The 27,795-nt window shown below is 65.0% G+C and overlaps 7 protein-coding genes across 7 annotated transcripts in view; 3 read left to right on the forward strand and 4 right to left on the reverse strand.

Moving 5' to 3' along the window:
• The first annotated feature begins 269 nt into the window (after positions 1-269).
• DPEP1 (dipeptidase 1) lies at positions 270-5,035 on the forward strand. Its single transcript, XM_054640911.2, has 10 exons — positions 270-633; positions 2,235-2,367; positions 2,726-2,858; positions 3,014-3,164; positions 3,258-3,327; positions 3,664-3,840; positions 3,945-4,029; positions 4,103-4,178; positions 4,332-4,467; positions 4,767-5,035. Exons 1-10 carry the CDS (start codon positions 521-523, stop codon positions 4,941-4,943), a joined length of 1,251 nt encoding a protein of 416 aa, XP_054496886.1. The 5' UTR covers positions 270-520; the 3' UTR covers positions 4,944-5,035.
• A 967-nt stretch (positions 5,036-6,002) lies between these two features.
• CHMP1A (charged multivesicular body protein 1A) lies at positions 6,003-9,935 on the reverse strand. The gene is made up of 7 exons (XM_054640863.2): positions 9,581-9,935; positions 9,382-9,401; positions 8,845-8,922; positions 8,208-8,354; positions 7,844-7,972; positions 7,570-7,757; positions 6,003-7,364 (listed from the first exon to the last, which is right to left on the reverse strand). The coding sequence occupies exons 1-7, from the start codon at positions 9,933-9,935 to the stop codon at positions 7,343-7,345; spliced, it is 939 nt and encodes a 312-aa protein (XP_054496838.2). The 3' UTR covers positions 6,003-7,342.
• Positions 9,927-13,109, forward strand: CDK10 (cyclin dependent kinase 10). The gene is made up of 13 exons (XM_054640543.2): positions 9,927-10,065; positions 10,204-10,276; positions 10,701-10,772; positions 10,865-10,967; positions 11,084-11,165; positions 11,504-11,571; positions 11,723-11,775; positions 11,872-11,941; positions 12,019-12,078; positions 12,155-12,278; positions 12,359-12,498; positions 12,598-12,650; positions 12,732-13,109. Exons 1-13 carry the CDS (start codon positions 9,934-9,936, stop codon positions 12,827-12,829), a joined length of 1,128 nt encoding a protein of 375 aa, XP_054496518.1. The 5' UTR covers positions 9,927-9,933; the 3' UTR covers positions 12,830-13,109.
• Positions 13,110-13,496: 387 nt separating this feature from the next.
• SPATA2L (spermatogenesis associated 2 like) lies at positions 13,497-14,740 on the reverse strand. Its single transcript, XM_077185229.1, has 3 exons — positions 14,635-14,740; positions 14,393-14,478; positions 13,497-14,315 (listed from the first exon to the last, which is right to left on the reverse strand). The coding sequence occupies exons 1-3, from the start codon at positions 14,738-14,740 to the stop codon at positions 13,497-13,499; spliced, it is 1,011 nt and encodes a 336-aa protein (XP_077041344.1).
• Positions 14,605-19,280, reverse strand: VPS9D1 (VPS9 domain containing 1). Its single transcript, XM_054640688.2, has 16 exons — positions 19,081-19,280; positions 18,537-18,609; positions 18,360-18,452; positions 18,099-18,261; positions 17,700-17,811; positions 17,498-17,560; positions 17,294-17,346; positions 17,128-17,215; positions 16,928-17,013; positions 16,378-16,838; positions 16,115-16,244; positions 15,844-16,037; positions 15,691-15,772; positions 15,474-15,578; positions 15,144-15,255; positions 14,605-14,741 (listed from the first exon to the last, which is right to left on the reverse strand). The coding sequence occupies exons 1-15, from the start codon at positions 19,195-19,197 to the stop codon at positions 15,180-15,182; spliced, it is 1,896 nt and encodes a 631-aa protein (XP_054496663.2). The 5' UTR covers positions 19,198-19,280; the 3' UTR covers positions 14,605-14,741; positions 15,144-15,179.
• A 12-nt stretch (positions 19,281-19,292) lies between these two features.
• On the forward strand, positions 19,293-27,276 carry ZNF276 (zinc finger protein 276). The gene is made up of 11 exons (XM_054640581.2): positions 19,293-19,479; positions 20,787-21,096; positions 21,297-21,349; positions 21,981-22,466; positions 23,309-23,387; positions 24,407-24,487; positions 24,795-24,905; positions 24,980-25,055; positions 25,410-25,527; positions 25,770-25,869; positions 26,500-27,276. Exons 1-11 carry the CDS (start codon positions 19,335-19,337, stop codon positions 26,783-26,785), a joined length of 1,845 nt encoding a protein of 614 aa, XP_054496556.2. The 5' UTR covers positions 19,293-19,334; the 3' UTR covers positions 26,786-27,276.
• The window catches only part of FANCA (FA complementation group A), a 34,078-nt gene continuing 33,516 nt past the window's right edge, over positions 27,234-27,795 (reverse strand). Inside the window, exon 43 of the mRNA XM_077184956.1 lies at positions 27,234-27,462. Coding sequence (XP_077041071.1) covers positions 27,355-27,462 — 108 coding nt within the window. The 3' untranslated portion in view covers positions 27,234-27,354. The remainder of the gene's footprint in view (positions 27,463-27,795) is intronic.

Below are 27,795 nucleotides of genomic sequence, written 5' to 3' on the forward strand. Positions count from 1 at the left end.
GGGGGTGGCTCTGGGGGGGCTGGAGCCCATCCCAGCCCCGTCACCGCACGCAAGCCGGAAAAGTTCATTCACAGCCATCGCAGGCAGGGACTGCCCGAGTGTCCCGGGGCCGGGGTGAGCGGGGCTGGGGGTGCCGGGGAAGCCGGGGATGCCGGGGGTGCCAGCGCCGAACTGGGGGTGCCGGGGGATGCCACTGCCGGGGAGGCTGAGGCGTGGATGGGACTGGCACTTTCCCAACCGAAAAGGATCTGGGCTTCATTAGACGGACTGGGAGCGTCCCGCGGCTCGGAGGAGAGGCCGAGGCACGGCCCGGCCACCGGGGCTGGGCTGGGGGAGGCCGGGAGGGAGCCCTGGCACTGCCAAGCGGGCACAGGGCAGCCAGGGAGGGGAAACGCTGCCCTCCTGGTTATTCATTGACAGCGGGAGGGGACGGAGGAGCGCGGAGCAGCCATCCCAGTGCGTGTGGTCTCACCGGGGTGGCAGGTCCCCCCTTGTCCCCAGCAGCAGCCAGCAGGAGAAGATGCCCGGCGGGAGCCTGTGGGTGCTGGTGCTGGCGCTGGCACTGCCCAGCACCGGACAGCAGCACCTGGAGGAGGCCGAGCGCATCATGAGCACCACGCCGGTCATCGATGGGTGAGCAAAGGTCACCTGGCCCCGCAGCGTGCGCGGCTGCTCCCTCGGTGTGGGAAAACCCCAGCTGGGAAACCCTGCCGGGACAGCCCGCGGGGGCATTCCGGGGCCGGGCACCCCGGGGCTGTGCGGGAACAGGGAGCAACTCTCCCAGGGGATCCCCGTGCGCGGCACCCCAGGGCTGTGTGGGGACAGGGACAGATTTCCCGGGGATGGCGTGGCACCGTCAATCCGTCAATGCTCCGAGGGGATCCCCGGCGCCGCAGCCCGGCGGGAGCGGGCAGGGTACGGGAAGCGGGGTTGGGCTGCCCTGGGGGAAGTTCCTGCTCAGTGCTGAGTGATGTCCCTGGTCCCTTCTCGGGAGCCTCAGGAGGCTCGGGTCCTCTGCAGCACTCCCTTGTGGAACACGGAGCAGGGCAGGGGGAGCGGGGATGTGGGACCGTGACAGGAGCAGGAAGTGGCACCAGCCCAGACCCTGGCACTTCCCCAGTGGCACTGCTGGGTGTGGGATGTGCGTGCCAGGATGTCCCTGCGGTGACATCCCTGTCGAAGGGGTGTTGGGTTGGCTCCCCTGGGTGTGAGGATGATGATGGGCTGGGAAGGTGCATGGGAGGGTCCTCTGGGGGGTCCCACATGGCACTGTCCCCTGGGAGTGACCTGTCTGCAGTTCTGGGCTGGAGCTGCTTGGGGGGCTTGTGGCTGAGGGGACAGGTGGGGGGACAGATGGACTGGGGGGCATGGAGGATGGATGGATGGATGATGGATGGATGGGGGATGGATGGATGGATGATGGATGGATGGATGGATGGATGGATGGATGATGGATGGATGGATGGATGGATGGATGGATGGATGGATGGATGGATGATGGATGGATGGATGGATGGATGATGGATGGATGGATGGATGGATGGATGGATGGATGGATGGATGATGGATGGATGGATGGATGATGGATGGATGGATGATGGATGGATGGATGGATGATGGATGGATGATGGATGGATGGATGATGGATGGATGGATGATGGATGGATGGATGGATGATGGATGGATGGATGGATGGATGGATGGATGGGGGATGGATGGATGGATGGATGATGGATGGATGGATGGATGGATGGATGGATGGATGGATGGATGGATGGATGGATGGATGATGGATGGATGGGGGATGGATGGATGATGGATGGATGGATGGATGGATGGATGGATGGATGGATGGATGGATGGATGGATGGATGGATGATGGATGGATGGGGGATGGATGGATGATGGATGGATGGATGGATGGATGGATGGATGGATGGATGGATGATGGATGGATGGATGGATGGATGGATGGATGGATGGGGGATGGATGGATGGAGGATGATGGATGGATGGATGATGGATGGATGATGGATGGATGGATGATGGATGGATGGATGGGGGATGGATGGAGGATGATGGATGGATGGATGATGGATGGATGATGGATGGACGAATGGAATGACAGCCAGATGAGGGGACTGTGTGTGTGGCCATCCAGCAGGGTGGGCAGCCTGAGGGTGAGTGGGCAGAGGGCCAGGCCACTCCTCAGTGCCCACCCTGTCCCTGCCCAGGCACAACGACCTGCCCTGGCAGCTCCTTAAGAAGTTCAACAACCAGCTGAGGCTGCCAGCAGCCAACCTGACCCTGCTGAACGACACCCACACCAACATCCCCAAACTGCGCCAGGGACACGTGGGCGGGCAGGTGGGAGCACTGGGACGGGCACTGGGGAGGGCAGGGGCACCAGGGAGGGCACCAGGGTGAGCACTGGGGGTCCTGGGGCAGCACCAGGACTGGCAGAGACGTGGGGTTGGGCAGTGGGGTGGGCAGTGCCCGCACTGCTGGGGTGCCTGTGTTGATGGGGTGCCCGTGCTGATGGGGTGTCTGTGCTGATGGGGTGCCCATGTTGATGGGGTGCCCATGCTGATGGGGTGCCCATGTTGATGGGGTGCCCGTGCTGATGGGGTGCCCGTGCTGATGGGGTGTCTGTGCTGACGGGGTGCCCATGTTGATGGGGTGCCCGTGCTGATGGGGTGCCTGTGTTGATGGGGTGCCCGGGCAGTTCTGGTCGGTGTTCGTGCCCTGTGAGACGCAGAACAAGGACGCGGTGAGGCGCACGCTGGAGCAGATGGACGTGGTGCAGCGCATGTGTGACCTGTACCCAGAGACCTTCGTCTGTGTCACCGACAGCAGCGGTGAGCGGGCACGGGGACGGGCACCGCGGGGACAGGCACAGAGGGGACGGGCACAGCGGGGATGGGTGACCATGGGGACGGGCACAGCGGGGACGGGCACCACGAGGGTGCAGAGGGGCCTGCCCGCCCCCGCTGATGTCCCCGCCCTCCCACAGGCATCCGGAAGGCGTTCCAGAGTGGGAAGGTGGCCAGCCTGATCGGGGTAGAGGGTGGCCACTCCATCGACAGCAGCCTGGGCGTCCTGCGCACCCTGTACCGCCTGGGTGCCCGCTACATGACCCTCACCCACAGCTGCAACACCCCCTGGTAGGGCCCCCCGGGGGCACAGAGGGTGGCAGCACTGGCATGGGGGGGTGTGGTCAGAGGTGTGGCCACTCTGATGCTCTCCCTGCTCTGCAGGGCTGACAACTGGCTGGTGGACACCAACGATGAAAAACCTGTGCACCACGGCCTCTCACCCTTTGGGAAGGTGAGGAATAGCATCAGTGGTGTCCAGGAGCAGTGGCATTGGAGGAATGTGGTACTGGCACCCACTGGCCCCATGTTGGGTGCAGTGTTCCATCCATCATCCATCCATCCATCCATCCATCCATCCATCCATCCATCCATCCGTCCGTCCGTCCGTCCGTCCATCCATCATCATCCATCCATCCATCCATCCATCCATCCATCCATCCATCCATCCACCAATCCATCCATCCCTCTGTCCCCCCAGCCAAAAGCCACCCAAGCAGCTCCAGACATGCCCAGGGGGGACCCCTCCCATGCCCTGTCAGCCCCCCAGCCCTGTCCCCTGTCCCTGCAGATGGTGGTGGAGGAGATGAACCGCCTGGGCATGATCGTGGACCTGGCCCACGTCTCAGTGGACACGATGAAGATGGTGCTGAACATCTCCAAGGCCCCTGTCATCTTCAGCCACTCCTCTGCCTACAGCATCTGCCAGCACCGCCGCAACGTGCCCGACGACGTGCTGCAGCTGGTGGTGAGCGTGGGGCACAGCCAGGGACACTGGGGGCTCTGGGGGCACAGCCAGGGACACTGGGGGGCTCTGGGGGGCTCTGGGGGCTCAGGGCTGTTTCCCCCCAGGCCTCCACGGGCAGCTTGGTGATGGTCAACTTCTACAATGCCTACGTGACCTGCAGTGACAAGGCCAAGCTGTCCGACGTGGCAGGTGAGGGGGTGCCCAGGTGGCTGGGAGTGGCAGTGACCCCCCCTGCCCTGCTCACCCCCGTGTCCCCCCACAGACCACATGGACCACGTGAAGAAGGTGGCTGGTGCCCAGGCTGTCGGCTTCGGGGGGGACTACGACGGGGTCACGGGGTAAAGGGGGTGATTGTGTGGGATGGGATGGGATGGGACAGTGTGACCCCTCCATGGGCACTTCCTGAGGGGTGGGGGCACCTGCCCCTGCACCCTGTGTGGGTATCTGGGGGTGCTGGGGGTGGCCCAGCTGTGAGCTGTAGGGTGGCACAGGGTCCCCACTGGCCTGGAGGACGTCTCCAAGTATCCCATGCTGGTGGCCGAGCTGCTGGCGAGGAACTGGACGGAGGAGGAGGTGAGGGGAGCCCTGGCTGAGAACCTGCTCCGGGTCTTCAGCAGAGTGGAGGAGGTGAGCAGGGCATGGGAAGCACAGGGGCACAGGGAGGGACAGGACAAGGGACCTGTGGGGACACGAGTGGCACCGGGAGCATCGGGAATGGGGATGTATGGGACACAGGGACACGTGGCACAGGGACACTTGGGGCTGCAGCCACAGGTGGAACATCAGGACATGTGGCACTCAGGAATTTATGGGGATACAGGGACACATGGGATGTGCATGGGATGGTGTGGGGTGGCACAGGGAAGGGCGGGGTGGCAGGGGCTCCGTGCCCCTCTCAGCGGGAGCCCCCCCTGTCCCCACGGCAGGTGAAGAGGAGCCTGCAGGGCACGGCTGCCCACGAGACCCCCATCGCCTTCGAGGAGCTGGAGGGGTCGTGCAGAACCAGCTACGGGTACTCCAGCGGCGCGGGCACCGCCCGGGCCCCGCCCGCAGCCCTGGCAGCGCCGCTGGCACTGGCCCTGCTCCTGGCCGCGCTCTCCTAGCGCCCGGCTGCCACCGCGGCCCTGGCACCGTGCCCGGGCCCGCCGGGCAGGGCACGATCCTGCGCTCCTTTCTGCCGGACCTGCCGGCAAAATAAAACCGTGGCTCGAGCAGCGCCGGCAGCAGCGAGCGAGCGTCCGTGTGCGGCTCTGCGGCACAGCCGGGTCCTGGCTGGGGATGCTGGGTCACCCCGGCGTGTCACCGGCCATCCCGGTGTGTCACCGGCCATCCCGGTGTGTCACCGGTCCCCCGGTGTGTCACCGGCCATCCCCGCATGTCACCGGCCATCCCGGCGTGTCACCGGCCGGGCAGAGCCGCGGGGTCCCGGCGTTGCCCGCCCCGCACACCGGGAAGCTGTAACGGCACCGGGAGTGACACATCCCGGCAGCACCTGGCCAGGGCGGCTGCGGAGCTGCCTCCGCAGGATGCTTCCATTAATCATTAGCTAATTAATTGGCTACTTAATTATCTCCTTAGCAATTTCCTCTGGCATTCAGGAACAGCCTGTCTTGGGAGCGGAGGCGGGAGAACAGGCAGGAGAAGGGGAGCCATCTTCCTGTGCCATTCGGGATTTGGCTGAGGCACAGAGCGCGCCTGCCAGCCGGGCACGGGGCAGGGAGCGGGGATGGGGATGGAAAGGGGTGGGGAAGGGACGGGAGCAGGGAAGGGTACAAGGAAGGGAAGGGAAGGCTGCACGCTCAGCCCCGTCCCTGCCTTCGAGGCTGCTGTGGGCAGGTGCTGATGGCAGGATGGGTGTGGTGCCACCTCGGTGCGGTGACAAGCCCGGGGTCTCCCCTCGGGGGGCCCAGCTTGTCCCCACGAGGGCCGGGGAACGGTGCAGGGAGCTGGGCTGGCCCAGCCTGAATGGGGAAGGGAGCTGGGCTGCAGCTGCTCCGAGCTCCTGCACGGGCAGAGGCTCTGGGAACAAGAGCAGTCCCTCCCTCCCTCCTCCTCCTCAGCTCCAGGGCAGCCCCTGGCACCAGGTCCTGCCTCAGGGCAGGGGACACAATCAGACAAGGGGGATCACAGACCCCGTGTGCATGCACACCCCCAACACACACTGGGGTGTTCAGAGATTGTTTATTTAAACCCACAGAAGGGCATGGACACGGTTTGGGCAAAAAGAAGGCAAATAAGACAAGCTTAAAAAAAAACCACCAATGAAACCGCAGAGAGAGCCTGGGGAAGGGACAGGGGGCAGGTCTGGAGCCCCAGGGCTGCAGGGACACCGTGCAGGGAGCCAGGCACAAATCTCTGGGGTCCCCCAGCTTCCCACCCAGCCCCTCGAGAGGTGGGACAAGATCCAGTGCTCTGCTGTAGCCCAAAGCTGCCTCCTCCTCCTCCTCGGTGGAGAGGAAGGCTCTGTGTCACCAGCCACACGCTCCAAGGCCACTGAACTCAGGAAAAACAATCAGCACAGCAGGAAGTGTTTGTGCCAGGCAGGTGGCCCCCATGACATCCCCCAGAGGTGACAGTTCCTCCTGGAGACCCAAAGGAAACGGGACTTCCTTCCTGGAGAGCTTCCAGCAATCCAGCAGTGCCGTGGGAGGGGCACAAACAGCTCCAACAACACGGGAAGGTGACAAGGGACAGGGACGAGCAGCGGGAGGGGACACGGAGAGCAGCCCCTGCCCGGTGCCAGCAGCAAGGGGACAGGGGATACCCAGGGACGAGGCACAGGGATGGAGGCAGAGCTGCTCCGGGATGGTTCTGCACTCCCTGTCACACCCACCCAGCAGGGGGACATTTGGGGACGTGTCTGCAGCCACCACAGCCGCTGCAATCTGCTCCCAGTGCTGGCCATGGCTCCTCACTGGTCCACACTGGCAGTCAGGGCCGGGATAACCATTTCCAGCTGGCAGTGCCTGGGGAATGTGTGGATTGACACGCACAGGGCTGGGCAGGGAGGGTGTTCCAAAGGGCACTTCGTGGTACGGGGCTGGGGGTGTGGCTGGGAGGACGCGGAGCAGCACAGGGCACCGGGACGGCGACAGCGAGGGAGGGGACACCCCGCTGGCACCGCCCCTTCCTGCAAGGCACCGACCCGCCCAGCCGGGATTTGGGGACCCCTGCAGGTTCTCCTGCTCCTCCCAGCCAGCCCCTGAGGAACTCAGCCCACAGCTCAGCTCTGGGCAGGGACAGGGAACGACAGGAGGGGTTGGGGAGCAGCATCCCGAGACCAGGGAGATAAATCCCCTTAGTGTTCCCCACAGACAGGATGTGGGGCTCTGCCAGCAGCAGCACCCCCAAACGAAGCCCCCCAGAATCCAGCACAGCATTCCCACCAGGATGGCCGCAGGCTCAGGGAAGGGCTGTCACCCCCCAGGAACAGCCCCGAGGCAGGGGGGGCTGCAGGAGGGGGTCCTGCTCCAGCAGTGCCATCCACAGCCCCAGGGACAGCTCAGTTCCTCAGGGCAGCCAGCCTGCAGGGAGAGCAGCACAGGGAGCCGGGTCAGGGCTGCAGGCAGCGAGGCCAGGGAGCTCCTCTGAGCCCCAGGAAGGGCCAGAGAGCCCCTCTGAGCCCCAGGAAGGGCCAGGGAGCCCCTCTGAGCCCCCAGGAAGGGCCAGCTCCTCCCCTTGGGGCCAGGCAGGGAGCCTGGGAAGCCCAGGAGCAGGGAGAGCACCAACCTCCGGGACAGCTGGTCCTCCTGGGAGCGCACAGAGCTCTCCCCCAGGGCCGAGGCCCCCTCGGGCAGCTGGCTCAGCTGGTCCATGATCTCCAGCCCGTTCTCCTCAGCAATCTGCACAATCAGGCTGTCCACCTGCTCCTGCGGCGTGCTCAGCGTGGTGGCCGAGCTCATGGAGTCCTCCATGACCTGGGACAGACACAGCCCTGTCCCCCTGGCCGCACACAGACCCAGCAAGGACCCCACCCTCTGTCTCCTGCCTGCCCAGCACTCACCGACGTGTGAACGTCCAAATTCTGCACTTGCTGCTCGAATTTATCCATCACTGCCGACACCTTCTGCAGGTCCATGGAGCTCAGGGCCTTGTCCAGAGCCTTGGTCACCTGGGCCATGTTTTTCGTCACCTGCAAGAGGAGATTCCCTCAGGGATGCTCTGAGGGCTGCCGACAAACCCAAGCATTGTCCTGACACCATCCCAGGTAGGATGAACCTGTCTGAGGGGTCTGAGACCACCAGGAGCCCTGCTGGGGTAATTTGATCCATCCAGCTATACTGGTATTTCATTCCAACAGAGTCAGATCCTTGTCTCTCCCCTGTTCCTGAGAGCCCTGTGAACACCCCCCAAGGGCTGGAGCTTACCCCTTTCATGGTGACTGCAGTCTGCACCTTGGAGGCCACGGCGTCCACGCGCGAGGCCATGCGCAGCCAGTTGAGGCCCTCGTTCCTCTTGCGGATGGCATTCTCGGCATAGACACGGGCACACTCCACGTTCTTCTGCTGCAGGGCCTGCCACGCACAGAGAGCCTGCTCAGAGAGAGCCCTGGGACTGCCACGCACAGAGAGCCTGCTCAGAGAGAGCCCTGGGACTGCCACGCACAGAGAGCCCCCTCAGAGAGCCCTCCCTAGGCTGCCATGCTCAGAGAGCCTCCCTGGACTACCATGCTCAGAGAGCCTGTGGGACACAGCCCTGGGTGGGCTCCCTGCAGGACACGGCCCTGCTGTGACCCCAGAGCCAGCCAGACCCCCCTGGTGGGGCTGTGTGAGCCATGTTCCCCTCCCCAGCAGGGTCTGCCCTGCCCTGCTCCCACAGCGGGGCAGGAGGGGATGGCAGCTGCCCCATGGAGCTGAGCGGGGCAGGATGAGCCCCACACGGGGGCAGGGGGGGATGGCAGTGGCAGGATGGGCCCCACACGGGGGCAGGAGGGGATGGCAGTGGCAGGATGGGCCCCACACGGGGGCAGGGGGGGATGGCAGTGGCAGGATGGGCCCCACACACCTTTTTGACTTTGGCTTGCTCAGCCTTGGAGTCCTTCTCAGCTTTCTTGGAGAGCTTCTCTAGCTGCTTGGCCGTGAACTGTGGGGCAGAGCAGGGACAGTCAGGGACTGCTCTGGGCTGGGGGGGACTCAGAGCCCATCCAGCCCCACCCTGCCATGGCAGGGACACTGCTACTGCCCCAGGGTGACCCAAACCCTGTCCAGCCTGGCCTTGGGCAGTGCCACCCTCAGAGCCAGGAATCCCTTCCCCATATCCCATCCCACCCCATCCTCTGGCACTGGGAAGCTGCTCCCCTTTGTGCCACCGTGCCAGTGCCCACCTGTCCCACCCCTGCCACCTCTCACTGGCCACGGCTGCCCGACCCCCTGCCCGCTGCACCTCCGGCCGCCCCCTCAGGCCGGGGCCTGCTCCGGTCACGGTCCCGCCTCAGGACGAGCCCCGGTGAGGCCGGGCCAGCGGGCGGAACAGGGCCCGGGACTCCCCCGGGACCTGCGTTACGGGACGGAAAGGAGGCGGAAGGGCCTCCACTGCTCTCACCTTCAGCTGGAAGAGCGTGTCTGGAAAGGAAGGAGAGCAAAGACTCAGCGACGGGACCGGTACCGGCGTCGGATGACCGGCGACCCCGCCCACGCTTCCCGGCCGCCAGTCCCGGCTCCGACCCTCACCCCCAGCCCCACCCCTAAGGAGCTGCCCCAGCCCCGCCGGGAGGCGCCGGTACCGCCCAACCCCCCGGTACCGTCCATCCTGCCGCCGCCGCTTCCGGGTTCCGCCGCCGCTTCCGGGTGACGCCGCCGCCGCTTCCGGGGTGCGCACGCTGAGTCTCGCGAGAGCGGGGATGCGGGGACCAGGTTACGTGGGCAGCGGGAAAGCACGGGGGAGTCGGACATGAAGGGGCGGAGCCAAAAATCCAACACGGGGCGGGGCGGTGGGCGGGACTGTGAGGAGGCGGGGCTAAATGAGGCGGGGCTATCACAGGCCAGGGTCGCTATTGGTCCCTCTCTAACAACGGTTTCCAGAAGCTTAATGCGTGTGGGCGGGGCTTCAGGGTGGGCGGGGCCTGTGGCAGCATAATTGCGCGCGTGCGCGGACATGGCAGCGGCTGAGGCGGCATCAGAACCGGTATCAGAACCGGCACCGGGACCGGCCGAACCTGAGCTGGAGCCCCTGCGGCTGCGGCGGTTGCGCGGAGACGGCTTCTTCGAGGTCCCGGCGGCCGATCGGGTGAGTGCGGCGGGTCCCGGAGGGTGGGAGGGCTGCGGGCCGGCGGGGGGCTCCGGTGAGGAGCCTTCCGTGAGGAGCCTTCCGTGAGGAGCCTTCCGTGAGGAGCCCTCGGGGCTGAACGCGGCTCTTTGGTTTCAGCTGGGACGATGCCGCAGCGTGAAGGAGTTTGAGAAGCTGAACCGGATCGGAGAGGGCACGTACGGCATCGTGTGTGAGTGCGGGCTGTGCTTCCTGGCGGGGGAGGCCGTGCGGGACCGGGAAGGGCTCTCGGGGTTAATTTCCACTCCCTGCCCTGGGTAGGGATGGCATTTCCACTGGATGCCCTCCACGAGATCACGCTGCTCTGTCCAGCCTGGCCTTGGGCACGGCCAGGGATCCAGGGGCGGCCGAGCTTCTCTGGGCACCCTGTGCCATGGCCTGCTCACCCTCACAAGGAAGATTCCTTATGGATATCCCGTCCATCCCTGCCCTCCCCAGTGGGAGCCATTCCCCGTGTGGAATCCCAGCACGGTTCGGGTCAGGAGGTGCCTGTAGCCCCCACAGTTCCCCCCTGTGGCTGAGTGGGGGGGCCGAGGTGGGGTCGGGACAAAGCCAGGTGTGTGTCCTGGTGCCAAGGTGGCCTGTGCTGTCCCCAGACCGTGCCCGGGACACGCTGACCAACGAGACAGTGGCACTGAAGAAGGTGCGGATGGACAACGAGAAGGATGGTAATGGAGGAGCGGGGGGGGACAGGGGTGGCTCTGTCCTGGCTCTGCCTCCAAGCTGTTCTGCAGCACTGTGTTCCTCCCTCCCTTCCCAGGAATGCCCATCAGCAGCCTGCGGGAGATCACCCTGCTCCTGCAGCTCCAGCACCCCAACATTGTGGAGCTGAAGGACGTGGTTGTGGGAAACCACCTGGAGAGGTGAGAGTCCCCTGTCTGTCCTCCCTGTGCCTCCCAAACCTTCCCTGGAGGCCTGAGCTGCCTCAGCAGCCAAAGCTGTGCTGGGGGAGGCTCTGACCTTGCCTTGTGTCCAACAGCATTTTCCTGGTGATGGGATACTGCGAGCAGGACCTGGCCAGTCTCCTGGAGAACATGCAAACGCCCTTCTCAGAGGCTCAGGTACAGGCTGGGGCAGGATTTGGGTCCAGCACCCATGAGAGGGTGCTGCTATTCCATGTGGGCACTGTGAAGGGCAGCCTAGACCCTGAGCTGGGGGATTCCAGGGATTCTGATGGAGCTGGGCTTTGCTGACTCTCAGGGAAGCCTTCAGGGACTTTGCAGGCTGGGTTTGGAGCTGGAACAAAATGTCAGGGAAACAGAGCTGGGAGAAAATGCCCACCCAGAACCCCCTGGAAGGACACAGGGATGGAGGGACTGCAGGACACCCCAGTGGGTTTGGGCTGTGTCCAGTCAGTGCTGCTCCCATAGAGGTGACAGCTCCTGTCTTCTCTCCCCAGGTGAAGTGCATCATCCTGCAGGTGCTCAAGGGCCTGCAGTACCTCCATGAGAACTACATCATCCACAGGTGGGAGTGGCAGGATGGGGCTGGGGGGGACAAAGGGGGGGTCTGGGGACACCTCCCATGTCCTGGGAACACCGGCAGGACAGGGAGGCCATGGAACAATGGGATTGGATTTTCTGTGTGGTCTCTCAGCTCCAGCTGCTGTTTCCCACAGGGACCTGAAGGTCTCCAACCTGCTGATGACCGACAAGGGCTGTGTGAAGATAGGTGAGTCCTGGCACCTGCATTGCGCCCTGGCTGCTCTGTGCCATGAGCACAGCTCAGAGTTGGGCTTCCTCCTGTCTCTCTCTCTCTCTCTTGCAGCTGATTTCGGCCTGGCACGCACCTACGGGATGCCCCCTAAGCCCATGACCCCCAAAGTGGTGACCCTGTGGTGAGTGGCAGTGCCAGGGTGGGTCCCCCAGCGGGATGGGCTGGTGCCAGCTCTGACACCAAGTGTCCTCTGCACAGGTACCGCGCACCAGAGCTGCTGCTGGGCATGACCACCCAGACCACCAGCATCGACATGTGGTAAGGGAGGGGCTGAGGCTGCCTGGGGGGCTGCACGCTGCAGGGGGGTCACTGGAGAGGCTCCTGTGCTCTGCAGGGCTGCTGGCTGCATCCTGGCCGAGCTGCTGGCACACAAACCACTGCTGCCAGGCACCTCTGAGATCCACCAAATCGACCTCATCGTGCAGCTCCTGGGGACACCCAACGAGAACATCTGGCCCGTGAGAGCTCCCTGCCCGTTTTCCCCTGTCCCTTCTCCCTGATGCTCCCCTGGCTCCTCCTCACACTCAGTTTCCCCCAGGGGTTCTCCAAGCTGCCCCTGGCCACGCAGTACACCCTGCGCAAGCAGCCCTACAACAACCTCAAGCACAGGTTTCCCTGGCTCTCGGAGGCTGGGCTGCGACTGCTCAACTTCCTCTTCATGTATGACCCCAAGAAAAGGTAAGAGCCAGGCAGGATCTGGGGTGGGCAGGGGAGGGACCTGCCCCATGCTGTCCCCCAGCCTGGGGTGGTCCCTGCCACTTGTCCTTGTCCCCACAGGGCCACGGCCAAGGACTGCCTGGAGAGTTCCTACTTCAAGGAGAAGCCCTTGCGTAAGTACTCCCCGTGCTGGGGCAGGGCAGGGCAGGGCTGGGAGGCTTTGGGCCCTGCTGACCCCTGTCTGTGCCCCACAGCCTGTGAGCCGGAGCTGATGCCCACCTTCCCACACCACCGGAACAAGCGGGCAGCCAGCACGGCCGGGGAGAGCCAGGCCAAGCGCAGCAAGCCCTGAGCTGTGCCCTGGAATGGGCCTGATGTGTCCTGGCTGAGGGGGATTCTCTCAGCCCAACAGTCCCAGCGCCATGGGGACGGCTCCTCCATCCATCTGCCCCTGCAGGACAGGGCAGGCTCCAGTCTGCAGCTGGGCATGCAGGGCCCCAGAGAGAGGAGAGATGGGGCCCAGGGCTGCCCAGGCTTGGCAGGGTCAGGCTTGTCCCAGGCGGGTCCTGGTTTGTGCTGTCTGTGGGGGAAATCCTGACTCTGCTATTAATAAAAGCATCTGGCAGTGGCAACATTGTGCAGAGTGACTTGATTCTTTGGTGCCAGCAGGAGTGGGAGAAGCTGTGGCTCTGCTCTCTTTCCTCTGTGTCACCCTGGGCACAAGGATACTTCCATGACAGCCCAGGTTCTGCCCTCCTTTAAGTGGATCCTGGTCCCCACTCTCAGGGAGCCAGGAGCTGCTCCTGCAGGGTCACGTGCTGTCAGGTATCACTGCACCCCTTCCCCTGGCCCAGGAATCTTGCTCCCCCTCACCAGGACAGAACACCCCATGCTGAGGCAGCCACTTTACTGATGCACAGAATAATTTACAGCAGCAGTGCCTGGGCTGGAGCAGGGCCTGGCACCGCTGTCTTGGAGGCTGACGAGTCCGGGTCCTTGTGCCAAGCAGCAGGGCCGTGTCAGGAGCTGGCTGCAGAGCCCTGGGCCAGCAGCATGTCCAGCTCAGTGCGCTGCAGCCAGAGGCGCTGCTGCCGCTCCCCATGCAGCTCCTGCCCGCGGTGCCGGCTGCGGCAGGCGCGGCCCAGGGCGCAGCCGCCCCCGTGCAGCTGCCGGCACGTGCTGCAGCAGTACGAGGGCAGCATGCCCCGCTGCAGGCATGAGTGCAGCTGGTAGCAGGGCAGCTCTGCTGTGGGCTGGGGGGAATCCTGGGGCTCCCCCAGCACCTGGGGACTTCTGCCAGTCCCCACCAGCTCCGGCTCTGGGAAGAGGTGAGAGGAGGTGTCCGGATCAGTGCTGCCCACAGGCTCTGGCCCAAGTGTGCTGTCGCAGCGGCCCCAGCCCCTCGTGGGCACGTCCTGAGGGTCCCTCCACAGCGCTGGGGGGGCTGTGTCCCTGCTGCCCATGTCCTCAGGGCTGTCTGGCCTCTCCTGATAGAGATCCACGCTGTCGCTGCAGTCAGGAGCCACCCTGGGCCACGTCCCCGAGTCCTGCAGCATCTCCAGGTGCCCCTTGGCACCCCCGGGCCAGTGCCGCGCCTCCAGCAGCTCCTCGGCGCGGGGCTGTCTCAGCTGCAGTGCCAGCTCTGCCAGGATCTCGCACTCCACGCGGCAGGCCAGGAAGCCGACAGCGGCGGCGATCAGCGCGGGCCCCGGGGGCAGCCGGCCCACGGCCAGGCGGTGCCGGTCCCGCCGCTCATAGCCCAGCCGGCCCAAACTCCGCAGCAGGTCGGCTTCGGGGAGCGCCGGGCGCAGCAGGTGCACATAGGCGCCGGAGAAGGTCTGCAAGGAGAGCAGGGAGCGTGGCTGAGGGTGTCTGGGTACCCCCACACCATCCCCTCGCCACCTCGGGGCCTCACCGGGATGGTGCCGAACTCCCGGCGCCACGGGAAGAGGTAGAGGTTGACGGCCGCCAGCTCCAGCAGCCGGAAGGCGCTGGCCAGGCCTCGCAGTGCCAGCCCGGGGTCGGGGTGGTCCCGCAGCCCCCGGGCCAGCAGTGCCAGGGCGTCCTCCTGCAGGGCCTCCAGCAGCGCCGGCTCCTGCTGCAGCCGCTGCCGCAGCCGCTCCGCCACGGCGGGGCCGGGGCAGGTCCCGGCGGGGCCGAACTCCCGCTCCAGAGAGCGGCGGTACTCGCGGTGGAACTCCTGCCGCAATTCCTGCCCGTAGTCCTGCCGGTGCTCCTGCCGCAGCGCCGAGCCTGCACACATCCTGCGGGTACAGCAGCGTGAGACCCCTCCCCGGTACCCCGGCACCCCCTCCCGAACCTGTGAAGATCCCCCGCCAAAGCCTCGGCTCCGGAACTCCGCTCCCCCGAGGCCTCCCGGGCACCTCCCTGGTCCCACTTCCCCCCGGTGTCACTCCCCGGCCCTGGTTCTCCTCGTATTCCTGCACTGAGGCCTCCCGGTGTTCCTAGCCGGCCCCAGTTCCGCCCCGGTCCCGGTTCCCCTGCACCTGCCGGTCCCGGCCGCTCGCGCTCCCGTCCCGTTCCCCTTCCGCGCGCGCCGGGCAGGAACGCACGCGCCAGCCGTAACGCCGCCCCCGGGGCGCGGCCGAGCCCCGCGCCACAGTGCCCCCTGCCGGGCGGGAGGACCCGCGGAGCGGCGGCAGCACCTGCCCGGGGTCTGGGGGTCCCGCGCCGCCTCCTCCTCACTGCAGCGACTCCACGTAGGACAGGGCGCTCTGCAGGGACGTCAGGCAGTATCCCTCCTCTCCGATCAGGTACCTGTGCCCACAGCCATCGCACTGTCACCACCGGGACACCACCACGGGCACCGCGCCATCATGGCTGGGACACTGCCATGACCACGACACCATCACATCCACCGCCCCTCAGCCCTGCTGCTATTCTGACCCACTCCCCGCCCTCACAGCCCCGTCCCAGGAGGGTGCTGGTTTCCTGAGCCCGGGGGTGCCTGCACGGCCCGGCACCCTGGCACGTACCCCTCATGGATGAACTCCTCCAGGGCCGCACACTCGGAGAGCAGCTGGGGCAGCCCCGTCTGCAGCACCACGTAGGACAGGATGGGCAGCAGGTCGTCTGCCCCGCTGTGACAACAGGAGCCATCAGCCGTGCTGGCCACAGGGACTGGCACCCCAACACCGCGCTGGCCTCAGGTCCCACACCTGCCCCTCGCTCCCCGTGCTCTCCTGCACTCACATGGCGGCCGTGGCTAGGGTCCGGCCGTCCCGGGTGCCGCAGTACTCCTCGGCACACTCGCAGATGCCGCGCAGGGCCCGCACTGCGGCACAGGGCGGGCGTCAGGGCCGCCGCCACCCCGGGCGCCCGCCCCGCGCCCCCAGCGCCGCTCACCGATGCACTCCAGCTTCCTGCGGGGACAGCTCTCCAGCGGGATCAGCCGCAGGTCCTGCACGGCCGAGGCGTACGCGGGGCGGCCGGGGCCGGGCGGGAAGAGGCGCGAGGCCAGCCCCATGTCGGCGGGGCCGGCGTGCCGGTGCCGCTCCATGCTGCGCGCCAGGGCCGCCTCGCGGGGCTGCTGCACGGTCCTGCGGGCACGGAGGTGACGGGGGGTGCCAGGAAGGGGTCAGTGGGTCTCGGACCCCCCAAAGAGGGGTCGTGGTACCTGTAAAGGGCCAGGAGCGGGGCCCAGAGCGGGGGAAAGAAAGCCTCCTCCAGGCAGGCCAGGCACTGGTCCTTGCCGGCGGCGGTGCCGAGCCCCTCGAAGGCCAGCAGAATCAGAGCCAGCAGCCTGTCTGGGAAAGGTGAGACACGCAGCACACTGGGACCCCTGTCCTACCCACACTGGGACCCCCATCCCACACTGGGACCCCCATCCTGCCCACCCTGTGCCCCCTATCCGCCCCCGCTCCCTCGGCTGTCCCTCACCGATGGCATTGTGGATGTCCCTCACGATGCCCTTCAGCAGCTCTGGCAGCGCCGTGTCCTGCCCGGAGCTGGCCGGGGGCTCTGCGGGGGCCCAGCCCTCAGGGGACGCCAGGAACCGCTCCAGGTCCTCGAAGGAGCTTTCCCGGGGGGGCTCGGGGGGCTCGGCGGGCCCCGGGGCGCCGCTGTCGGCGAGGGGGGTGCTGGACTGGCTGTGCCGCAGCGCAGCCGGGCCGTGCTCGGGCACCGAGAACATGCAGTGCAGGCTGCGGGACGCACGGAGCCGGCGGCCCCCGGGCTCGGCGGGCAGCGAGGAGCCCCCCGCGTCCAGGGACAGGAAGGACAGAGCCGAGGGGGAGGCGGGGGAGGCGTCGGCGGGGCCGCGGCTGATGGCGGGGTAGAGCCGGGCGTACACCGCGCACTGCAGCCGCCGCAGCAGCTGCGAGATCGGATGCTCGGGGCAGCTGCGGGCAGAGGGGTGGCGTGGGTGGGGGGCACCGGCAGCAGCCACAGCCCCCTCGCTCTGGCAGGGCCGTGCCCACCACAGCAGTACCTCAGGAGGCAGGAGAAGAGCCCTGACACCACAGAGAGATCCGCTGGGCTCCGCTTCAGCTGCGCCTTCCACTGCCTTGGCCAGTCCTGGGGAGCGTCCAGGGCTGGTCATGGGATGGTGCAGCACCCTGCCCCATGGCACAGCCTCCTGCCCCGTGGCACAGCCTCCTGCCCTGCCAGCAGCCCCTGGCATACACTCACATGGTCCTGCTCATACTCAAGGATGGCAGCGTAGAGTGCTCGCTGCTCCTGCTCCTCGGGGGTGAGTGCCACGCTGCTGGAGAACCTCCTGGGGACAGCCCGGGCCAGTGAGGGCACTGCTGGGTGTCCCCAGAGCTCAGGGTCCCACAGTGACATCCCCACTCACCGGTTGGCCGCCTCCTGCAGCCGCAGCCGCCGCTCTTCCATCTTGCGCTGCAGCTGGGCCAGGCACAGTTAAGGGACCAGAGCCACTCACCCACTGCCCTTCACCCTCCTCCATCCCCCAGCTGGGACCCCAGAGGCCTGCGTGGGGTGGGTGACAGCCAGGACAGGGCAGAGGCTCTTGGAGCAATCCCACTGGGAAGGATACAGTCTCCTCCCGGGCCTTGGCGATCACCAGGTTCTCCATCATCTGCCGCTGCAGGGACAGCGTCTGCAGAGCAGGAGGGGAGTTGGGAACATCCACCCACGCCCCATGGACACCAGTGGGGAGTGGGGGTCCCCCAGGGACCCTCTCCCTGCCTAGCAGCAGGCTCTGTCTGGCTCCCAGCTCCTCCCCAGCCCCCACTTGCCAGGGATGTTTTCTGCACAGCCTGGCTTGGGTTCAGCCGCGCCACCCGCGCCTCGTAGGCCGCCTTCAGCTTCTGGTTCTGCAGGGAGGCCTCCTCCAGCGGGGTCAGCTCCCTGTAGGAACAGCCTCAGCACTCGCCACAGGGCACAGGACACGTGCCAGGACCACATCCTGCTCCGTGACCCCGCAGGCGGGCATGGGGCCACCGCCAGTCCTTGTGTGGCAGTTCTTGCCAGACCCCATGTCCCAAACCGCTCGTGTTTGAACCCCCCATGTCCAACTTGCCGTGTTTGAGTCTCCCACGTCCCAGCCCTATATTCCAGCCCACATCAGCCCCCCATGCTCCACCACCCTCTGTCCCAACCCCATGTCCCAGCTCCCAGCTCTGAGCCCCCCGTACTTCCGTGCACTCTGTGCCTCGGCGATCTGCAGCTTCTGGAAGATCTCCGGGGGCAGGAACGGCGAGAGCTTCCCCCCCTCGTCCGAGCAGACGCGGCGGTGCCTGGGGAGGGGCGCCGGGCCCCCGCCCCGCTCCTGTGCAGCCGCTTTCACCTGGGCTTTCCCTGGGGAGGGGGCAGGACAGGCCGGCTGTGCCCCACCACCAGCCTGGCCCTGCGGGGGCACCCGGCTCCCCAAAACAGGACCCGCACCCCTCACTCACCCAGCGCCGCCGCGATGGATTTCACCCTCTCCAGGCACTGCTCCGCCAGCTTCAGCAGTTTCGGGGTGTCAGGGGTGACCCCCTCGCTGTTCTCTGTGGGGAGGGCGTGTTGAGGGCACTGCAGGACCTGCACCCACCGCCCTGGTTCCGCGGGGGGCACAAGGGGTCTTGCCCTACCTGTCCCTGCCGCCTCCTCCTGCAGGGCCTGGGCGATCAGCGTGATGCTCTTCAGGTACTCCACGTACGCCTCCTGCCAAGGCGGGGGCTGAGCAGGGACCCCGCGGAGGGGAGCTCTGGAGCCCCTCCGGCCTCGGGGGATCGCAGCTCCGGCTCCCAACGGGAGATGGGGGAGCCCGGGGATGCGGGGTCAGCCCGGGGATGCGGCCCCGGCAGTGGGGCCTGAGTCCGGGGCCGCGGGGGGAGCCCCGGGGTGCCGGATGAGAGCGGGGATGCCGGATGAGAGCGGGGGTGCTGCCCTGCGGCTGGGGGTGAGGCCGGGGGACGAAGCCGGGGGATGCGGGGAGAGCCCAGGGATGCAGGAGAAGCCGGGGATGCGGAGGGAGACCCGGGATGCAGGAGGAGCCCTGGGATGCAGGAGGAGGCCGGGGATGCAGCCCCGGGGATGGGGGTTGAGCCCGGGGATGCGGGGGGAGCCCCGGGGGTGCAGTCCCGGGGCTGTGGCCGAACCCGGGGGTCCCTCCCCGGCCGTGCCCGCGCTCACCCTAGTCCGCCCGGCGCTGTCCATGCCCAGGGCGCCGCTCGCCGCCCTCATGGCTCCCTGCAGGCCGCGGCCCCCCCGGCCCGGCGCGGGCCCCTCGCCGCCCCCCGGCGCGGCCATGGCCGCGGGGCCGCCCGGAACGGCGCGCTGGGGCCGCGGGCCCGCCCGGAGCGCGGCGGGACGGACCGGGCGCGGCGGGTCCCCCCGGCCGGCGGGGGCGCTGCGGGCGGGCGGAGCCGCCGGGCCCGGCGGGGACGATGAAGCGCGATCGGCGCGGGCGGTTCCTGGCGGCCCCGGGCGGCCCCCGGGCCCCCCCCGCGCCCCGCCGGACCCCCGGCACGGCCGCCCGCGGCTCCGAGCCCGCCGAGCCCCCCGCGGCCGCCGCCTGCGCACCGGAGGCAGGTGAGGCCCGAGCGCGGGGACCGGGGCGGGGGGAGCGGGGGCACGGCCGGAGCCGCTTCCCGGGGGCCGGAGCCGCCGCGGGGGCACCGGCGGGACCGGCCGCCACCGGCACGGGCTGCGAGCACCGGGTACGGGCGAGGCTCGGTGTGGCGGGGCTCCCTCCGCACGGCCGGGTCAGAGCCCCCGTCCCGGGCTCGGTACCGAGCGGGCGGCGGGTCAGAATTTGCCCGTTTGTGTGGAGTTTCTGTCTTCTGAAACACGGAACATCCCGGTGCCGGTAACGGCAAGGTAAGGAGGAATTCGGCTCACGGGGAGGGAGAGCGGGGGCACCTCCCGCTATCTCGGGGTGCTCGGCCGCTGCCTGCTCCGGTTTGGCGGTGACCAGGACCCTCCCTCCATCACGGTTTGAACGTGGTCGGGACCCTCCCGCCATCCCGCTCTGGGGGTGCTTGAGACCCTCCCGCCGTCCCGGTTTGGTGTTTGGGGTGCTTGAGACCCTCCCGCCGTCCCGGTTTGGGGTTTGGGGTGCTTGAGACCCTCCCGCCGTCCCGGTTTGGGGTTTGGGGTGGCCGATACCCGGGTGTGCTGCAGCTGGGGCAGGAGATAAGCGGGATCTCCAACGGCTCCGGTGCGTGCTGAGACACCGGCGCTGCCCCGGGACAGCGGCTGGCATGCGGGGCACTCTCAGTCGGGGGGGTTCAGCCCCCCAAGACTCTGCCCCGGGAGGTGCTGCCCTGTCCCATCCCTGTCACCAGCCCCGCGGGGTGTGGTGAGACCCCCATCGCTCCCGGCAGCCCTGGGAGCCCGCTCCACCCCAGGGGTCGGAGTGGGGCTGGGTTGGATCAGGGCCGGGAGGGGGCCGTGCTCGGGGTTCCCATCACACCTGGGGTGCAGCAGAGGGATGGAGATCATCCCACAGAGCGGGGATGGCACAGGTGACACTGCCCCACGCCAGGGCGCTGCTGGGGAGCTGAGGGATGGGACAGCCAGCGCTGGGGCAGCCAAGGGACACAATGCTAGCTGTAAATCCTTGGGAGATAAACACCCGGGAAGAGCTGCTGAAACCAAGGGATGGCATTGGCAGAGTCCCGGGAACCCCACAGCGCAGAGCAGGCTCTGCCACTGGCACAGTGGGGTCAGAAGGGCTGATTTTGGGTCAGCTGCTCTCAGAAAGGTCTTTTCCTGCCTGGATTTTCCGCGCTCTGCTGAAGGCAGGACTTGGGCGGCAGCTGGGATGAAGGGGAGGGGAGCACCTTTGGCTGCCTCGATGCCACCCCTCAGCAGCCGCGTTTGTTCCTCCCGGGCAGGAATCGGCCGAGCCCTGAGCACCGGCTACTGCCGCCTGTGCCACGGCAAGTTCTCCTCGCGGAGCCTGCGCCATGCCTTCGGCAAGGTGCCCGTGCTGGGGGAGAGCTCGGAGAAGCAGCGCCGCGTGGACCAGGTGTTCTTCGCCGACTTCCAGCGGCTGGTGGGCGTGGCGGTGCGGCAGGACCCCGCGCTGCCCCAGTTCGTCTGCAAGAAATGCCATGCCCAGTTCTACAAGTGCCGCAGCGTTCTCCGCACCTTCATCCAGAGGGTGAACGCCTCGCCCACGGGCCATGCCAAGTCCAAAGGAAAGTACGTGGCCTTCCTCACCTCTGGGAGCAGCACCGTGCCGTGCTGCCCCGTGTTTCCCCAATGCTGCCCCATATTCCCCCACAGTGCCCTGTGCTGCCCCTGTTCCCTCGTGCTCCCCCATGCTGCCCCCTGTTCTTCCATGCTGCCCCATGGTCCCTCCGCGACCCCCAAACCCCACTGTGCCCCTCTGGCTTTTGCAGGAGCAGTGGCGTCCAGGCACAGCCGGGTATGGAAGGAGGTGCCTCCTGCCTGGGTGAGTGCCCACTCCCCTTTTCTTTCTGCCTCAGCACCAGTGGAGGGCTGGGATGATGGGTGGTGGGAAATGACCACGTCTGGGAGGGCTCTGGTGTCCTTTGACACAGCTGGTTAAGGTTCTCCTTCCTCCCTTTGGCTGCCCAGGATTATCTTCACCTTCCTGAGCTGGGCCAAACAGGCAGAGGCTCACCTGGGGGTGGGAAGAGCAGACAGAGCAGATTTGGGTGGCAGTGCCAGACCTGTCCCAGCTGGTGTCAGACACTGGTGACAATTGGAAATACCCTTTCAGCTGTGAATGATGGAGGGAGATGGTGCAGCCTCTATCCCTGGAGATGTTTAAGGAAAGACTGGATGTGGCACTCAGTGCTCTGGAGTGGCTGACAGGGTGGTGTTTGGTCATGGGTTGGAGTCAGTGATCTCAGGGGTTGTTTCCAGCCTCAGTGGTTCTGTGAGGAAACAGGAGCAGGCGCTGGCACTGCCCCAGTGAATGAAATGAAATTTCGGGAAGGGAAACGGGGTGGGTCCCACCTGCCTCGTGGGGCAGCCCTGGGGTGGGGGGAGCAGACCCACATCCCCGCGTGCCCCCCGTGCCCAGGCCTGACTGCGCTGCCTCTCCTCTCCCCGGGCAGTGGAGCTGATCACGTCGAGCCCGCAGTGCCTGCACAGCCTGGTGCGCTGGGCGCACGCTCACGCGGGCGGCTGCGCCTCGGTGCCCGCGCTGCGCAGCGTGCTCTCCTCCGAGTACTGCGGGGTCCTCCGCGCCTCCTGGGGCTGCGCCGACGGCCACGACTACATCATGGACACGGGCTCGGACTGCGGCTCCGCGCTGCTCGACAACGCCGCGGCCGCCCAGCGCGACCGGAGCAAGGGCTCGGCGCAGCAGCGCCTGACTGACAATGGTGCCGAGGCTGTTCCCGCTCCCAACGCCCAGCACGCTGCAGCAAGGACAGCTCCTGGCCAGCAGCCCGCCAGCACAGGGAGCACGGCGGTGCCGCTGAGCCTGGAGAAGGAGCCCACGCAGGACAGGGATCCGTCTCCCTCGCGGCTGGACGGCGCCGCCTCCGTCCGGGAGCAGGCCCTGCCGCAGCCCGTCTCCCCTCTGAGCACTGCCACAGGTGAGGGATTTGCTTCCTGAGATCTGTCCTGGCCTCAGGGGAAGGACAGGGAGCTGGAGAGGTGGCCCAGGGAGCGACAAGGGGCTGGGGCCTCTTCTTGGAGACTGCTGTTCCTCAAGGAGAGCACAGATCCTTCTGGGAAGTGCTCAGAGACTGGCCTCTGATTGAGGAGGAGGATGCTGAGCCGTGCAGAAGGGACAGGGGAACACAGGGTCATACTCCTGGCCCTGTGTGCTATTCCCATTCTGATAGGGGGGAGACCCTGCTGCCAGGCTCTTCCTGGGGATATGGAATGGTCACTGGTTTCTCAGCACCATGTTTGCCAGATGTTTCTTTTGGCTCGACCCTGAAGCTGGGTTTCCCTGCTGTGCAGCAGCTGATGCTGAATCCCAGGAGGCCCTTCTGCCCCTAAAGGAAAACTGCTGAGTGGGTGTGGGCTGGGTGCACTGCCCCAAACACCACTAACAGAAGTGAGGAATTAACACCCATTTTGAGTTCCAGAAGTGGGGCTGTGTTTAGCTCTAGCACCCACAGGAGATGTCAGCTGCTGGACACAAGAATGGCAGCTGGGACTTGCCTGGGCACAATTCTTTCAGTTACAGGTGTCACAGGAGGAACCAAAAGCTGCTCCTGGGAGCTGCAGGGTCAGGGTGGAGCACAGGGAGAGCTGTTTCTGGGCAGAGGGGACAGTTTGGTTCAAGCAGTCACTGATTGCCACGGAGCACGTGTTCCCCACGGTGTGACCACGCGAGTGCGGCCGGAGCAGGCGGCTCCTCCTCGGCCGCTGGGGCTCTGCTGCTTTTCCTTGTAACCCACCGTGTTCTCCTTCCTTCCTTCCCTAGGCCAGTTGAGTGGGAAGCAGGTTCTGTCTGCAACGTCGGATGAGCGGGTAAAAGACGAGTTCAGTGACCTTTCTGAGGGGTGAGAGAAGAGTGGGTTTAACATAGCCTAAATGTCTTCTTTGCCAGTGGGAACCCCCAGCCCGGAGAGCTCTTTCTCCACCAGCGCCAGGGGCTCGGAGCGGTGGCTCTGCTGCAGCCGTTACAGAGCTCATGGCACTGGGGCTCTGAGCTCCCTCCTGTGCTCTGGGGGGTTTGCACACACGTGTGCTCCATGTTTGTGGGCTGCTCCCAGCAATCCTGGCCCTGCTTGGTCCCCTCTCTGCTGGGGAAGGAGCCGTGCCAGGAGCTGCTGTGGGAGAGCAGTGGGAGCGGGAATGCAGGCACGGGGTGGCACATGGAGAAACCACCTTGTTTGCTCCTGGGGAGAGCCTTTAACTGGGAAATGGGAGAGGGAGGGACCTGGCAGCTCTGCAGTCTGTTGTGAGCAAGGATTTGGCTCAGTCTAACACAGGGGTTTGGAATGGGGCTGTAAATACACGAATCCAGGCATTGAGAGTCTAAAGGGCCAAGTGCAGAGTGACTCCAGAGTCAGCTGAGCCTGTCAGCTGTCACATTAAAAGGGCCGCTAGGATTTATTGCCTATTTCCTGTCTTCAGGAATTAATTGCTTCTTGTATGGCTTAAGGCCTAAAAGGAGGAAAAAGGAAAGTCCAACTGTGGCTGTTACATTTGAGGGAATACAGAATGACCCGCTGCTTCATTAACCTGCGCCAGACAATTGTGTGACATTCTTGCTCCACAAAATTCCTTTTCCCAGTAGAGGAAGCAGCAGCCACATCCCTCACCCATGAATAGATCCTTTCAGTAACAGCCATTTTTTTGTTCTCCTGACAGTGGTTTGATTATTCTTGCAGAGATTTAGCCTTAAAAGGACCTGGTTTGGGTCCTTGCTGCGTTCACCGGTGCTGTGTTTGCCTGGGGAGAGGACGGGGAGGAGAACACGTGCCCTGGGGGAGATGGATGTGCTGGGAATGGGGAACTGCTGGTGCTGAGGGTCAGCCTGAGGTCACCTTGGTAAAGGGCAGCTTCTCCCTCTCAGGGACTTCTTGAGTGATGATGAAAGCGAGAAGAGAAACGTGCAATCCTCAGACGACTCCTTCGAGCCTTACCCCGAGAAGAAGTAAGGGGCTCTCAGGGTGGGTGGGGAGCTGGTGCCCACCCCTGTGGGGCTGACATGTCTTTCCTTAGGGCTCTGTTCCCTACACATTCCTACCTGGGGGGTCACAGAGATGCCCCCAAGCTCCCCACTGGGTTAAACTGGCTGGGCCCTCATCCCCAGCCTGGCACAGCCCCAGCCTGGCTCATGTACCTGGGGCTGTGTGTGCTTCTGCTCTGCCAGGTCACAGCAGGTCTAACAGCTGGGGACACTTTGGTGGGTCTAAAACCAAGATCAAGTCTTAAACCACTGTCCTGGTTCTTTCTTGGAGGGTTTCTGGCAAGAAAAGCGACAGTAAAGAGGCAAAGAAGGCAGAAGAGCCCAAAATAAGGAAGAAGCCGGGTCCTAAGCCAGGCTGGAAAAAAAAAATCAAATGTGAACGGTAAGGAGGGTCCCTGAGGACTGGGCTGGGCTGCAGCCCCACAGCCACAACACCTCACACACCTCTGCTTGCAGGGAGGAGCTGCCCACCATCTACAAGTGTCCTTACCAGGGCTGCACCGCTGTCTACAGAGGGGCTGATGGCATGAAGGTGAGCTCAGGCTCTGCTCCTGTCCCACTCTGGTGGCTCCCAGCACTCTGGAGCCACTTACATTGAGCAGAGGATCCCTGCTGGGCTTAATTCCCCACCCTGCTCTGCAGGAGGCAGTGAGCCACTAAAAGCAGCCTGCTGGGAGTCCTGACCTTGTCCAGGCTCTGGCTCTCCCTGTTTCTCCTGAAGCCTCTGGCTCACAGCAGCCCTTGGAGCAGGCTGCACTGTGTCCAGCTGAAGCCCCTGCTGCCAGGGCTGGATTGGGATGCAAATCCTGGTTTTGCACCTGGTGGTCTCGGTGTTTTTTGGGCATCCAAGTTGCTCCCTGTCAGAAGCTCTGTCCTTGCTTTGCAGAAACACATCAAGGAGCACCACGAGGAGGTGCGGGAGAGGCCCTGCCCTCACCCTGGCTGCAACAAGGTGTTCATGATCGACCGGTACCTGCAGAGGCATGTCAAGCTCATCCACACAGGTGGGTCCCAGCAGCTGGCAGGGCACACACGCCCTCCTGGTGCCCTGTTAGGGGGTGCTGAGGCTCTGGGGGAAGGGGACACGGGGCTCCCTGTGTGCCTGTGAACGTGGAACAAGCTGTTGTGCAGGAGAGGGGTTCAGACTCGCACAGGGAGCGTGGCAGCTGCGTGTGCAGGGCACATCCCAGGATACAGTTCCATCCCAGGAGCTCAGCAGAGCCATGACTCCCTGTTTCTGTGGCAGAGGTACGGAACTATATCTGTGATGAGTGTGGGCAGACCTTCAAGCAACGCAAACACCTCTCGGTCCATCAGATGCGGCACTCGGGAGCGAAGCCCCTGCAGTAAGTGATTCCAGAGGGATAGAGGGGTCAGTCACTGACCCTGGCACTGTAATCTGGGCTGCAAACCCTGCCTGGAGCTGGCAGCATCCTGCCTGGATCACTTTAAACGGAATGAATGAGGACAGGATCATGGAGCACCTCTGCTATGAGAAAAGGCTCAGAGTGCTGGGTGTGTTCAGGCTGGAGAAGATTCCAGGGAGACCTTAGAGCCCCTTGCAGGGCCTAAAGGGGTTCCAGGAGAGCTGGAGAGGGTTTTGGGACAAGGTTCTGGAGTAACAGGACAAGGGGGAATGGCTTCCCACTGCCAAAGGGCAGGGTTAGATGGGATATTGGAAAGATACTCCTTCCAGTGAGGATGGTGAGGCCCTGGCACAGGTTGTGGACTCCCCATCCCTGGAAGTGTTCAAGGCCCAGCTGGATGAGGCTTGGAGCAGCCTGGGATAGTGAAAGGTGTGGGGGACGTGGATAGTGGCAGGGGGTGGGATGGGATGTGCTTTAAGGTCCCTTCCCACCCAAACTGTGCCAGGACTCAGTGATTCAGTGAAGTGTCCATTCCCAGCACCTGCTCCAGCCCCAGCCCTGCTGGCTGATGGAGCAGCAGCAGCTGGTGCTGAGCCCTGTGCCCGGCAGGTGTGAGATCTGCGGGTTCCAGTGCCGCCAGCGCGCCTCCCTCAAGTACCACATGACCAAGCACAAAGCCGAGGCCGAGCTGGAGTTCGCCTGCGACCAGTGCGGGAAGCGCTTCGAGAAGGCTCACAACCTCAACGTGCACATGTCCATGGTGCACCCCCTGACCCAGGCTCAGGACAAGGGCAAGGCGCTGGAGCCAGAGCCCCTCCTGCTCCTCACTCCTGCAGGGACTGCGCAGGGCCAGGCCGTGAAGCCAGAAGTGACTGCGGAGCCCGAGCCCACCTGAGGGGCCCGAGCCAGCCCAGCCCAGCCCAGCCCCGTAGGAGCCGTTCCGGCACCGGAAATTTTTAATCTACGTTTTAGTCTCCCAAAGAACTCGGTGGAATTAGCTTCAGCTTGCTCAGAAAGGCTTGTTCTCATGCAGTGATTGCCATGCTCACGTCTGATTCAGCAGTGTTGTACTCAGAGTGTCTAATCCCAGGGGGAGGGACCTTGGCAGCACCTCCGTGTCCCCAGCCCCACGCACACGTTGTACAAACCAAGTTGGCCACAACTGTTCCCTGCCTGCACAGAGGTGCCCCTGGGGGCTCCAGGGGGACAGAGGACAGTGGGACAACTTTAAGGAGACATTTTGTTTTGGAAAAGAAGGAAAAAAAAAAAAAAACCAACAACATAATTATGAGTCCCAAAGCAAGTCTAAACTGAAAATTTGTAACCTACTTTTTATTGTAACAAGAGCTTCATGGTTATGCTTGTAATAAATTATTTACAAAGTAATTTGAAAAAAAATGGCCCAGGTGAGAAAGGTGGCTCCTTGTGTTAGGTGTAGGTGAGGTGTTGGGCTGAGTCCATTCCTCAGAAGAGTTCCAGCTCTTCCTCCAGCTCCATGTCCACAGCAGGCCGGGAGAAGTGCAGGATGCTGGCTGCCAGCTCTGGGTCCAGTTCTTCACAGGTGCTGAGGAGCTGGGGAGAGGGCAGGGAGCCAGATTAGATCTGCTCCAGCTTCCTCAAAGCCAGTTCCAGCAACACCAGGGCCTTTTGCTGCCTTCTCAGCCAAGCACAGGCAGAGGAGGGGGAAAGTTCCACTCATGGCTGTGGCTGTGTCTGACAATTCCCTCGGACCGAGCAGGAACGGCCACATGAGGGCAGGGCTGGATGTGCTGGGAACGGTGGAGGACGTGGAGGAGGAGGCCATGGCACGGCTGGGCACGAGGTGTGCCCCTGCTCCCAGGTGAGACAGAGCAGCACGGGCACCCCCAGGTGAGACAGCACAAAGCATCCCCAGGGGGGTCAGGG

Source organism: Agelaius phoeniceus, chromosome 12, assembly GCF_051311805.1.
Source record: "Agelaius phoeniceus isolate bAgePho1 chromosome 12, bAgePho1.hap1, whole genome shotgun sequence".
Taxonomy (NCBI): domain Eukaryota; kingdom Metazoa; phylum Chordata; class Aves; order Passeriformes; family Icteridae; genus Agelaius; species Agelaius phoeniceus.